Here is a 12,745-nt window from a genome sequence, read left to right on the forward strand (position 1 = left end):
ACAAGTTTATTCTTGCATTATTTTGACTTCATTCTCGTAAGATTTTGACTGTACCACAACTTCATTCTTGCATTACTATGACTTTATTTTCACGTTATTTCGACTTCTACTTGTAATACTATGGCTTTATTCTCGTAATACTATGATTTTATTCTCATAAAATGACTTTCTTCTCATAATTGTATTTGTTTTTCTTAGTATGGCACTCATACTCTGTCGCACCAATTACATTTTTAACATGGTTTGAATTTTGTCTTGACGTGTCCACCAGGTGTCGCTGATGCGTCAGATGAAGGAGCAGCAAGAGAGGAGCAGAGCGGCTGAGTGCCGGAGGAACAGAGAGATCGCCTCTCTGAAGAAGGACCAGCGCAGAGCGGAGGCAAGAAACACCAAAACCCTCAGAAACGAATACTAGTTTAATAGGAAAAGATGAAATTATTGGAAATCTAAACTGAACTCCTGTTTCAGCTTCAAGTGAGGCAGCTGGAGGCCCAGAAACGGCAACAGGAACTCATCCTTCGCAGGAAGAACGAAGAGGTTAACCAGGCCGCTCATTAAGAAAGCCAATTTAAAAACACAACCAGGTTTGAACATTTCCTCTTTTTTTTTGTTTTTGTTTTTCCCTCCTTTCTGTTTGCAGGTGACTGCTCTGAGGCGACAGGTGAGGCCCCTGTCGGGGAAGGCGAACAGGAAGCTGAGCTCGCCCGAGTTCGCTCAGGAAGCCTCGCCCCGGGCGATACCGGGACGGCCTCAGACATCCGGAGCGAGCCCTTCCAACGGAGCGAGGTGCGCCCACCTGAGCCGCTCCACCAATCACAGAGTTCGGGGGATCTGACTGAGTCGCCTCTTCTTTCAGGAGCTCCCCACTACGAAGGGGAGGCGTCCATCTGAACCGCACGGCCAGGGCCAAATGGCAGTCTCTGGAGAGACGCGTCAGTGACATCATCATGCAGAGGATGACCATCTCTAACATGGAGACGGACATGAACCGTCTTCTCAAGGTAACGGTGGGGAAATGAGTCCAAGAAAGTAGAAGAAAGGGAAATAAAACTATGAAATTACAGTGGACTTGTTTATGTTTATAACTCTTGTTTATGTGTTTCATTGGGATTCTATGTTACTCACCAACAAAATGGCATATTGTCAGTTTAGGATCTATGGAAGCCCATTTCTGCCATGAAAGAAAATATAAAAGCCCAACAGGAAGTCATAATTTAGAGTTTTGATATAATAAATTATGAGAATAAAACAATATGAATTTTTAAAAGTCAGAATCCTCTTAGGATTCTTGCTTCATTTTCATATTATTGTGATTTAGAAAGTCAAAATTGTGACTTTGAATCTCATAACTATGACCTAGAAATTATAGCTTTGAAAGTTGAAATTCACTGACTTATAATTAGGACTAAAAGTTTAAATTATGACTGAATCTCATTATAATGACTTACAAAGTCAAAGTTATAACTTTGAATCTTATAACTATGACTTTGAACTTGAAATTATGACTTCCTGTTTGACTTCTATTTTATTTTCTTTAATGGCAGGAATGGGCTTCCATAGTAGAGTAAAATGGGCGGAAAAAAAGCATGCCACACTTTTCACACTTTTATTTGTTATATAGGCATTCACTGTTTCTCTTCTACTTCACAATGACTTGTTATAAAATAAAAACCCAGGGCACGTTGTCTTCACCTGTCTTCTCACTGTTTCTCCAGCAACGAGAGGAACTGACCAGGCGGCGGGAGCGCGTGTCCAGGAAGAGAGAGAAGCTGGCGGCGGACGGCGCCGACGCCGACCGCTCCCTGGCTTCCCTGAACGAGGAGCTGGAGTCTCTGGCCGCCAACATCGACTACATCAACGACAGCATCGCCGACTGCCAGGCCAACATCATGCAGATGGAGGAGGCCAAGGTAACTTATACTAGCAAACTATTAGCTTAGCAGTAGAATATTCAAGATCCATTGTTGAGCTTCCACCAAAGCCACTTCTTGAATGTGTTTTTATTGCAGGAGGAAGGAGACACTGTGGATGTGACCGCTGTCATCAGCTCCTCCAGCTTATCAGAAGCCCGCTTCCTTCTGGACAACTTCGTGTCCATGGCCATAAGCAAGGTGCCTGCTTCTCCTTCTGTCACTTTTCTGTTTCCACCGGCTGTCAAAACAGTTTTCCCAGCTTTCTGAATTATTCAATAGATGCAGGGATGCTTTTCATATTTTATTTTGTGTGTGTGGAAGAAAACTCTCAACACGAAAATTTCCCAACTATACTCATGAGAATGGAGGCAGACCTGTTCGAATTTACCAAACAACCAGTGGCGCTTGATTTAATTCTGAGCTCTGTTGATAATATTCACTCTTACTTATTTGTTTGATTTTGTTTCCTCGTCGCCATGGTTCCCGATTAGATAAAATGCAGAGCGAGTCTTTAATCGGATCAATTTGTTTGAATTAAGTCCATCAGATTAGATTTGATCAAACCTAATTGGTCTGATGAGAGAACGCCTCAGACCCAGGAACCAGAAACGCTCAAAAACGCTCTCTACGCCGTTGGGTTTTTTCCAGGGCCTACAGGCGGCTCAGAAGGACTCCCAGCTGAAGGTGATGGAGGGGCGGCTGAAGCAGACGGAGATCAACAGCGCCACCCAGAACCAGCTGCTCTTCCACATGCTGAAGGAGAAGGCCGAGATCAACCCAGAGCTGGACGCCCTGCTGGGCAGCGCCCTGCAAGGTTGGAAACGCCAGCGAGCGCCCAGTAGCCGACCCGGCAGCACGTTGATCTACCTTTCCACAATCATCTTTTGATTTTAACCGACCGGCTGCGCTTTACTTTGCACGCTCCAATTCAAAAAGTAGAGAAAAAAACAAACAAATAAAAAAAAAGAAAGTACAAATTAAAGCGCAGCCGATTTGTCCGCTTTGAATTCGATTTAATTTCTGTTTGTTTTTGTTTTTTGTTTTTTTGTTTCTGTTGTGTTGGTGTGATCTCAGAGTTAGGGTTCCTGCTACCAGGTGAGTGAGAGATACAAATAGAAATGTGACTGTGGTTGAGAGAGCGAGGTGCTGAACGTGCACACTACATGATTTCCATCAAAAAAAATTATAATAATGAGTGAAAATAAGGAAGAAGCCTTATAATAAACTTTTCTTGTAGTGGAGAAGAATAAATGGAGTCAATATTTCATAAATCAAACCTGCATTTTGACTATATTCACTCAGAAGAAACTTCTCAATTTCGACTATTTATTTATTTATTTTATTTTATTTTATTTTATTTTTTTAGAAAAATTGCATTGTTTGCCCCCTTTTCTGTAGAAAAACACTTTTTAAGCTGCATTTTTTAAATTTATTTGAAAATGACCTCTCAGGAGCGCTATAGTTAAAAAAAATTATCTTTTAGCTTTAGATATTTCATTCTATTTTGGTTATTTCTGACCAAAGTTTAAGTCGGTGTTGAACTTATTTAAAAGTTTCCTTTTCCTATTTTGCGTTACAGTATATAAGATTATAAAATTGTAAATCTTGAAGTGTGCATCTGTATTAGACTAACCCGCGTCCAGTAACTCCGCTGTAACCTGCATGGTTCGCCAGCCACTTCCTGGTCCAGTCCCATCTCAGGACTAAAACTTAACCGCAGTAAAAACCTAAACCAACTGCACCTCCTGTGTCCACAGCTGTGTGTGTATTTTTTTTTGTTTTGTTTTTGCTTTTCTGTGTTTGAATATTTTGTCACTTACGCTTTTTCCCTTCATCCCACACCCAACAACCTCTCTTCATCTTTGTGACCTCTAACTGTCCCGAGCTGCTGAAGATGGCGTCACTGTTGAGTTGCAGTGTTTTTACATAGGTGTTGCCTTTGGATTAAATAAAAACACACACACATTAATGCTTTACGCGTGTGTGTGTGTGTGTGTGTGTGTGTGTGTGTGTGTGTGTTTTGTGCTTCCAGCTGCAGAAAACGGGGATTGTAGCAGTAGCGACGAGTCCACTCCAAGTCCTGCTACAGATGGCAGGTAAATAAACAAACAAACAAACAAACCATAAACTACGGTGTTCCTCAGGATTGCAATAAAAACCATATCTAAAAATTGTTGAAAATTGTGTACTTTTTTTTTATTCTATAAACTTCATCTTGCATTTCCTTTTTTTTCTTCATTTATGAATTTGCAGCTTGACATCAGACTCAACTCAAGTCGTTTAAAAAATACAAGTCAGCCCAATCAGTTTGAAACAACAAATTATACTCGTCTTCCATTTTCTAAAAGACAAAAGTCCAATGATTCACAATAAAGTACAGCGGTTTTCACTTTGATATATGTTCAATTGATAGAGTTTATCTTACATTGGCCACATTGCAGCTGTGATTTTACAGTTTTATCCCGGTGTATTTTGATATTGGGCTCAATAAGTGCACATTAAAATCACAAATGGGCCATTTCACTATCTGTCTGGTCTCTAGACAACTATAAATTCAGATCCAACTGAATCATAGTTTCTTAAGTTGCGCCTGAAATGTGACACAAAGCACTACTATGACAAGTCTGTGGAAATCTGTAAAGGAATTCAGCATAAAGTTATCAAAATTACAGAAAACAATCCAGAAATTCTGTTTTTTATAGGATCTTGTAATTAAGTGTTTACAGTAAACATGCTTCTTAGTGTTGGTCGGTAAAATAAAATCCCAAATAATATGTAAGCAGTTTGGATTTGAATGTTGGAAGGGTTTAACAAGATACAGGAAAGTGAAAACCGGAATCTTCTAGTCAATATAATCCTAAATGTTCTTTACTAATACTGAATTAAAGTGAAAACGAAAAATTGTGGCTTGTATCATTTCTTCATATGTCCACTTCTCTAACTGACACCACATTTTGCGTTTCAGCACGCTGTCGTCAGATTTAATGAAGCTATGTGGCGAATCAAAGCCGAGAAGCAAGGTAGATGACCATGCACGTGTTTTAAACCACCATTTTGCAGCATTGGCCAGCGGCTCTTGGTGAATTGGATTATTTATATTTCAACCCATCCTGGCTCCTCAGGCTCGACGGCGGACCACCACCCAGATGGAGCTGCTGTATGCCAGCAGTGGGGATTTGTCCTGCGAGTCCCCCACCGGAGACTTCCCGGCCCCTCTGCTGCCCCTCGCCGAGCGCCTGGAAGGGCCAGCAGACATGTGGGGTCAGGCAGCTGGTCATGCCCCGGACCGCGAGCGAGCCGTTTCTCCATCTGCACTGTCTGCCAGGCCAGCTGGCATGTAAGTTCAGAGGCAATATTTTTCAGAGGAGGGCAGGAATCTCAAAGAGAAACGGAGAGAGAAAGTTCCTTGTACGGAGTCTGGGAACGCAGGAAGTTTGAGGAAAAGAAACCAAGAGTATCAAAATGTATTTATTTTTTTATACTGACCGGATGAATTGTCTTGTCTTCAGTTCTGGATCTAGATCACCTACGGGGGTGGAGAGGAGGCAGCTGGAGCGTTCGCCTCTGAACCGAAGGAAGGTGCAAGAAAAAGGGCCCATCGTGTCTCCCATGGCAACCCCCACACAGATACCATCAGTGGGTGCCACGGAAACTAAAACTAAAGGCAGCGAATACAAATCAATGTAAAAACCTATATTACTCAAACTAACTGTAATGGGGATTTTTCTCTAGCCGTGCTTCACGTTTATGCAGCCTGCTGCTTGTCAATATAGATACAAACTATTTTCAGTACTAGAAGATGCTCAAATTTTATCTATGTTTAATTGAACACAAGTGGAATATGAAGCTTCCTAAGCTTTTGTGTAAATTAGCATGCAAACGCTCAAAAGTTATGTTCCAGTTTTACATCATTTTTAAGTGTTAAAATTGTTGAAATACAACCTTCTTTACACACAAATTATAGAAAATTATTTACATTACAGCTCTGTTCCTAAGTGTTATTAAGTTAATACAGGTAGCCAGAATGCTAGGTTACATTTGACTTTGTCCTGTTTTCTCAGGCTGGATGAATCCCCTGTATTTGAAGGACACAGGTAATGTACTATAATCTGTTTTAATCATTTATGTTAGATTCTCTGGTTGGCACTTTTGTTTTCAACAAAGTAGAAAGTAAAGACTTTAGTGTGACAGCAAAAGAATTACATCAATATTTGTCATGGACAGGCAGATTAAAGAATGCCAAAAAAAAAGTCTAAAGTTGTGTTTGATGCTGAAATCTGATTTTATTTTTAGTTATTTTCTAATGAAATTTCAAATAAGTCAGGAGAAAATAGGCTGGAATGCTTTTGTGAATTATATATTTTTTTAAACAAAGATTATTTTAAAAAAATGGAATCAATTGGAAGGGTTAAATAAAGCTGATCACTAAAGCCTCAAATGCAATTAAACCAAACTCACTTCTGAATAACCAAACAGAATTAATGTTTAATTAATTTAATTATTAAATAGGGACCTTTATGACTCTTTATCTCTGCATAGTTTGCCATTTTCAAGCAGTTGGTTAGTAAAATGGCTGTGAAAATGACAAACAGCTGTATTTCGTTACTGTGTAATGCTTGTTTTCAGAGGTGTGATCAATCCGGTGGCAGCTCCAAAGAACAGCCGCGGCACCAGAATTCAGTGCATCCACGTAGCTGAAGGCCACACCAAACCTGTTCTCTGCGTGGACGCAACGGATGACCTACTTTTTACTGGCTCTAAAGGTAAAGACCGAAAAACGCGACATCAGATTCTGTCGATGTGTTTCTCCTAAGATTACACGCAAATCTTCGTCTCAGATCGGACCTGCAAGGTCTGGAACCTGGTGACGGGCCAGGAGATTATGTCCCTCGCAGATCATCCCAGTAGTGTTGTCTCAGTCAGGTATTGTGATTTTTGTTTAGAAATGACCTACTCTGATGACAATTATTGCAAAATTGCATTCTCTCCCGAATAATTATTTGCTTTTATCACAGGTACACCTCCAGTCTCGTCTTCACCGTTTCCACTGCTTACATCAAGGTCTGGGATATTCGAGACTCAGCCAAGTGCATCCGTACGCTCACGTAAGTACACGAGCTCATGCAAGATGGGATCATAAGTGATCTAGTTATTAGATGAGTTATTTATTTATTTATTTTTGAATATCAGATCATCAGGCCAGGTGGGGTCGGGGGACACATGTTCGTCTGCTCGGAGTTTATCCATCCCACCCGGAGAGAGTCAGATAAACCAGATCGCCCTCAACAATTCTGGCTCGTTTCTGTACGCTGCTGCTGGGAACGCCGTCCGCATGTGGGACCTTCGCAAGTACGCTGCCAAACGCCGAGCTTTAAGAGTTGCAGTCATGCAAACTATTTGCAACAGCTCAAGTTCATTATATTGCCGTCAAAAGGTTTGTTCAAAGCACAAATTAAACTATCCTCTCTCAAGGTTCGTGTCTACCGGAAAGCTGACGGGCCATTTGGGACCCGTTATGTGTCTAAGCGTTGAAAAGCTGGGCCATGGACAGGACGTCGTTCTCACCGGCTCCAAAGACCATCATATCAAAGTAATTATTATTATCAATATTAACATTACAGTAGAATATCTCCTGTATTTACATTTTAATAGTTTTTTTAACGTTTAAAGCTGCTTGTTTCCCAGTGAGATTAACTAAAAACAGTAAAAATCTAAGTAAATCAGTACTTTCTTCAAACGTTGGTACTAATCTCAGGAAGATACAGGTCAAGTTTTATTGAAGTGACGGAAAACAGAAAGGAAAATTGAAAAATGTATTTCCTAACCTTTTTTTTTGTCAAAAAGAGATCTAGTATCATGGTACCGAGTGCCCCTCCAGGGGGTGCACCCACAGTTTCTGAATCACTCCGTTACACGCCTCGTTATCAGATCGGTCATCACTAACCCTCTCCGCTTTTCCAGATGTTCGAGGTGACCGAAGGTGCTCAGGGCAGCGTCGGCTCCAGCTATACGTTTGACCCCGCCCACCAGGACAGCGTGGAGTCTCTAGCCGTTCACAGAGACGCCTTATATAGCAGCTCCAGAGATTATTACATAAAGAAGTGGGACATGGCCAGCAAAACCCTTGTCCAGGTGAGACGATGTCGCGGTTTGGATATCCATGAAGTCGATATGATCTGGGTTTGACAGCTGGTTGTGTCGTCACCTTACAGTCGGTCAGCGCCCAGACTGACTGGGTCAGCGCTCTGGGCATCGTACCAGGCTCCCCGGTGCTCCTGAGCGGGTGCAGAGGCGGGCTGCTTCGCCTTTGGCACGCCGACACACTGGCACCCCTCGGTGAAGTCCAAGGACACGACAGTCCCATCAACGGCTTGGCAACCAACAACACCCAATTGTTCACAGCTTCAGAGTAAGTCTTCATACAAGTGCTATATGTTTTCACCATCTCCTATTGTTTTACTGTTTTATTTTATTTCTGTTTTATAGTGACCGCACCGTGAAAATCTGGGAAGCAAAGAGCTCCATAGAGGATGGAATCCACTGACACCAGCCTCTTCCCACACACATTGGACTGTCTACTTGTCAACATTAGCTTTATTCTTTGAGTTTGAGACGTTGAGCCATGGCTGGTGTCCCACAGGGATCTGTGTCAGGAAGACCAACTTAGATGAAGTAAACTTTTCCAGGTTTAAACAGTTGCTAATATTTTAGGTCAGAACAACTCGCAATGAACTCAAGGAAGCCTTGGAAGTCTATGCTAAAGTTCCAGGTTCCACAAGACTGTTTGTTTGGTTGATCAGGGAGTCTTTTTAAAGCTGCTGAGAGAAAAGAAGCTGCGTTAAGGAAATAGTTTGATGTGATCGTATCCTGTGTGTTGACTTGATGTGTGATATGTCTTCCCGACAATGCTGAACAGGTCATTTTGTGTGTGTGTGTGTGTGTGTGTGTGTGTCTGTGATGTTTTTGTTCCCAGTTAAAGGACCAAACTACTGAAGATTTGCTTCGAAGCTGTTACTGCCAAATGCGCCGGAGTTAAACACTGAAAGTCTCTAAAAAAAAAAAAACATGCTTTAAGGTCTATCAATATGCATGTTTTTCCTATTTGTTTTTCTTCTTTTCTTTTGTTTATCAGAGGGTAAAAGAATAGCACTACTTCATGATATATTTACAGTTCAGGCTTTCAGGAAAGCATAAAAGGCTCAAATTACAAAGCGCGTCCGTCTGGGATAATTAGCTTAATTTGAAATGGTAATTAGCCTTGCAGCCTAAGATTTTTAATACCTTTTTGAATTAGTTTTGCAAACAATATTGACTTGTTAACCGTGGCTGTATTGTTTTCATTAAGGCTGCAGCTTATTTTCTCTTTTTTTTTCAATCTTGAGAAGTCTATCAACCTGGAATCATGTTACTTAACATCTGAACGTCAATGACAGGCCGTTTGTGATCTGAACGATTTGAAAGCAAATACTGTACGTTTATGTAATCAAGCACCTTGTACTTTTCAGCTCAAATGGACACAGTAGAACGAGTCAAACATATCGAAGTGGGTCCAGGAAGAAAAAGAAAGAGACAGGCTTTTGTCGGCTGAAAATGCGACCTGTTCAAATCAGTCACCACAAACGGAATCAAATGTTTGAAAGATCTCTGAAATACTACTATTTATTTCTTTTTTTTTCCTTGAATCCAAGATTATTATCCATTATTTCTGCATCACTAGTGACTGTACATGTGTTCAATGTATTGTCCTATGTGTCATAGACGATTTGCACAGAATCGAAGGGATGGATTTCTCTTTGATCATTTGTTTATTCCGTGCCTGTCCTAAATCCTGAACTGTACGTTGATTTATTTATTCTTGTGATGTGATTTTTGAGGACTTTCCTTCGTTGGGAAAAGATCAGGTAAACATTTTTTTAATAACATGACGTTGAAATTTGATGTTTCGATAACGTTGCGCTCTTCTTTTTGAGGCAGCGCTGTGTAGCACAGATTGCATTGAGGATCATGGTTTTCTATACCAATGACTGAGTAATTTGCTTTAGATGATCTTAACTAATCAACGAGGCAACTCAAGATGTGAAGACTCCCTCTGATTTTCTAAGTTGAGCTGAAAGTTAAGTTTATTGTGTAAATATATTTGTTTATTCCGCTGATTCTGCTGTGCGCAGCTTCTTGTAATGGGCATATCAGATACAGTGTGTAAATAAATTGTGATAAAAAGTGCTTTGTAACAGTGTAGCAGTGTGTGAGATGGCCACGCGGTGGCAGTGTCGTTCAGTGTTCCTTTAATAATAGACTGTGGAAGAAGGCAGACTTTCGTTTACTGTCTTCCCATAAAGAAATACTTGAATTTGTAAGACTTACAAGGAAAATGAACGTTTATTCAATCCCTCTTAAAGTTAGAACTGAAGTAGAAATATTATTTCTGAGATTACAACGGGAGGAAAAAAAAGAGAAAGGTAAAACGGGGTCAGAAACTCCACCTGAAGGCGAAAGCTAATGTGACGAGTGATGGAACGATCAATATTTAATGTTCAGCTGCTTGGAAGAATCGCATTGACCCAGAGCTACTCCGACTGTTCTGCTTTACAGCATTACTCCTAATAAGTGCTTTCAGATAAAAATAATAATAATCCATCCTGCTTTTGACAAGGAATAACAAATCAAAACAACCGTGATATTTAAGTGGTGCGAGATTTTCAAACCATCAGGACAAGAAGCAGATTTGCGTTCATGATGTACGTCCTCACCAAGCAGCTCAGAAACTAAATGAACATTGATGCTCTGTTTTAGAGGCAGTGCAATAAAAATGGTAGTCAGCTGGAATTCTCAGCTTGTCTATCATTCAAAACGTAAGCAAGAGTGGCATTTCAATTAAAATAACATTGATATTTACACAGGAGCGCCGTCTATCACATGCCATCCTCCTTACTCTCTGCTAGGGAACAGCTCGCTAGCATGAACACCAGTGACAGGGATTGCTGTTTTGCTAACCAGGTTTCCGGTAAGGGCAAGTTGTTTTCCCACCATTAGCACACTGAGTAGCACCCAGATGAGCTTGATGGACAGCTCTAAGACCCTCCTCCTTGCTGTGATTGGTTATTTCAGATGGAGCCTGGTGTATTTCTGCAGATAGGATCATATGGAGAAGGCAGAGGAGCTTGGTTTTCTCACACGTTATATTGTGACGACATAGTGACAATTTCAACAAATACGTAAAGAAATACATATTGTTTATAAAAGCTTTAAAAGGGCAGTATTATGTGTTTTCCAGCCGTGTAGTGAGGAGGAGCTGTGCCTCTGTAGGCGGGGCTAGGTCCACCAAGGCGTTTTGTACAGCTGAATGGTTGCCATGGGAGATTAGACGATTTCTTCAGCATTCAAAAAAGAATGAAGGCAGCACTCAAGGCATGTTTTTTGATGAGGTAATAACTATTAGATGATGTGAAGCTTAATTTTTTTTTTTTACTTTATACAGGCCTTTAACAGTTTTTTTTTTTTTTTTTTTTTTTTACAAATAAAAAGCTGTAAAAAAAAAAAATCATTTTTAAAACGTCCTCCAAGTTCTGAATCAGCATAATAATCCCCAGAGCATCACACTCTCACTACCATGTTTGACTGCTGAGATTTAACACAGCAGCTGGAGTTAAACGCGATTGCTTTTAGTCGACTGTGGGCTTCTTTTAAAGCAACAACAATCAATTGTTGAACTGAACCAAATATTTCAAACTTCTTGCAACAAATTTCACCGTCAGTTTGTCGCTAAAACTTCCCAAACGAACCTCCGCATTATTCTATAAACAGACGAACCAGAATAGAATCGCATGTTTTTATGGAGCAGCACGTGGATTTTACATGAATAAAACCTATGCAGTCATATGGACCCCCAACAGGATGTTGCCAAGCAACTAGTGGAGAGACCCACATAAGGCGATCAACACTCCTTTATGTAGATTTTGCTTTATGTGTAATGGATATGAGCACAGCTCAAAGAAATTGGAATACTATGGGAAAAAAAGTTCAATTTTTTGGTTTATTTTGGAAACTGAAACTCAGACTCTTAATTTATCAAACATAGATTATGTCTCGTAATTCTGCCGATTACAGCTTGAACTTAGTCTTCTGCTGTAAATTTCGTCCGGTCTTTCTTGTCAAAACTGTTTGTTTGTTTTCTTGTATCTTCTGGCTAACAACAGAAGAAGAAGAAGAACAAAATTCTAAAAGACTTTTATTAGAAAAATACCAGGTTTTGTGCCTTGGCAGCTTTTTCCTAGTATGTGGAGGAACTAAATAATGGCCTAACTGCTGGAACATAGCCTTTATTATCAGTTTTTTCCAAGAAATCAATAACTCCTTCTCAGACAGCCTGCGTGGGCCGAAAGTTTCCCTTCCAGTTTAATAGTAGCGCAGTGTACAGTCCTTTTCGATAATATATCCCCCTCTAATCTGTTCAGTGAAAACATTGATTGGTGATGCTTGGGTCTGACCAGATGCTCTTGTTTCACCGTTAAATCTGCCTTTGCAACGGGAGTTGTACCGCTGCAGGCATTTATATAGAATACAATCAATTTTGATTATTTCCTGTGTGAAACAATGGAGGAGATTTGGCTTTATCTTTTGCTTGGATGTTTTTTAGACACTCGTGTGTTGAAGATTTTGCTGGACATTATTCATGCTGCCTCTTTTCTCGCATTTTGTCACATTTATCAACCGTTTAAGATAAATATTAAAAGAATTTAATGTAAAAATCAGAGTTAATATCTCATATGTAACCAAAATGGCACATTTTGAACTTCGCCCTGAAAGCACGTCGCCCTGAGCACACTATCGCA

At 40.4% G+C, this 12,745-nt stretch overlaps 1 protein-coding gene across 3 annotated transcripts in view; it reads left to right on the forward strand.

Annotated features, from left to right (window-relative positions):
* LOC103459533 (kinesin-like protein KIF21A) overlaps positions 1-10,149 on the forward strand; it is a 30,589-nt gene extending 20,440 nt beyond the window's left edge. For 2 of the 3 annotated variants that reach the window (XM_008401171.1, XM_008401173.1), the window contains 21 exons: positions 272-379; positions 469-537; positions 641-786; positions 857-1,001; positions 1,716-1,910; positions 2,010-2,111; positions 2,562-2,727; positions 2,988-3,008; positions 3,946-4,009; positions 4,879-4,933; positions 5,036-5,250; positions 5,423-5,596; positions 5,975-6,007; positions 6,540-6,676; positions 6,752-6,836; positions 6,929-7,018; positions 7,104-7,262; positions 7,386-7,503; positions 7,875-8,045; positions 8,126-8,322; positions 8,400-10,149. In XM_008401171.1, the coding sequence (XP_008399393.1) occupies positions 272-379; positions 469-537; positions 641-786; positions 857-1,001; positions 1,716-1,910; positions 2,010-2,111; positions 2,562-2,727; positions 2,988-3,008; positions 3,946-4,009; positions 4,879-4,933; positions 5,036-5,250; positions 5,423-5,596; positions 5,975-6,007; positions 6,540-6,676; positions 6,752-6,836; positions 6,929-7,018; positions 7,104-7,262; positions 7,386-7,503; positions 7,875-8,045; positions 8,126-8,322; positions 8,400-8,457 (2,508 nt within the window). In that variant the 3' untranslated portion in view covers positions 8,458-10,149. The remainder of the gene's footprint in view (positions 1-271; positions 380-468; positions 538-640; positions 787-856; positions 1,002-1,715; positions 1,911-2,009; positions 2,112-2,561; positions 2,728-2,987; positions 3,009-3,945; positions 4,010-4,878; positions 4,934-5,035; positions 5,251-5,422; positions 5,597-5,974; positions 6,008-6,539; positions 6,677-6,751; positions 6,837-6,928; positions 7,019-7,103; positions 7,263-7,385; positions 7,504-7,874; positions 8,046-8,125; positions 8,323-8,399) is intronic. The other variant, XM_008401172.1, reaches the window with a different exon arrangement.
* Positions 10,150-12,745: the final 2,596 nt, after the last annotated feature.

Source organism: Poecilia reticulata, linkage group LG23 (genome assembly GCF_000633615.1).
Source record: "Poecilia reticulata strain Guanapo linkage group LG23, Guppy_female_1.0+MT, whole genome shotgun sequence".
Lineage (NCBI taxonomy): Eukaryota > Metazoa > Chordata > Actinopteri > Cyprinodontiformes > Poeciliidae > Poecilia > Poecilia reticulata.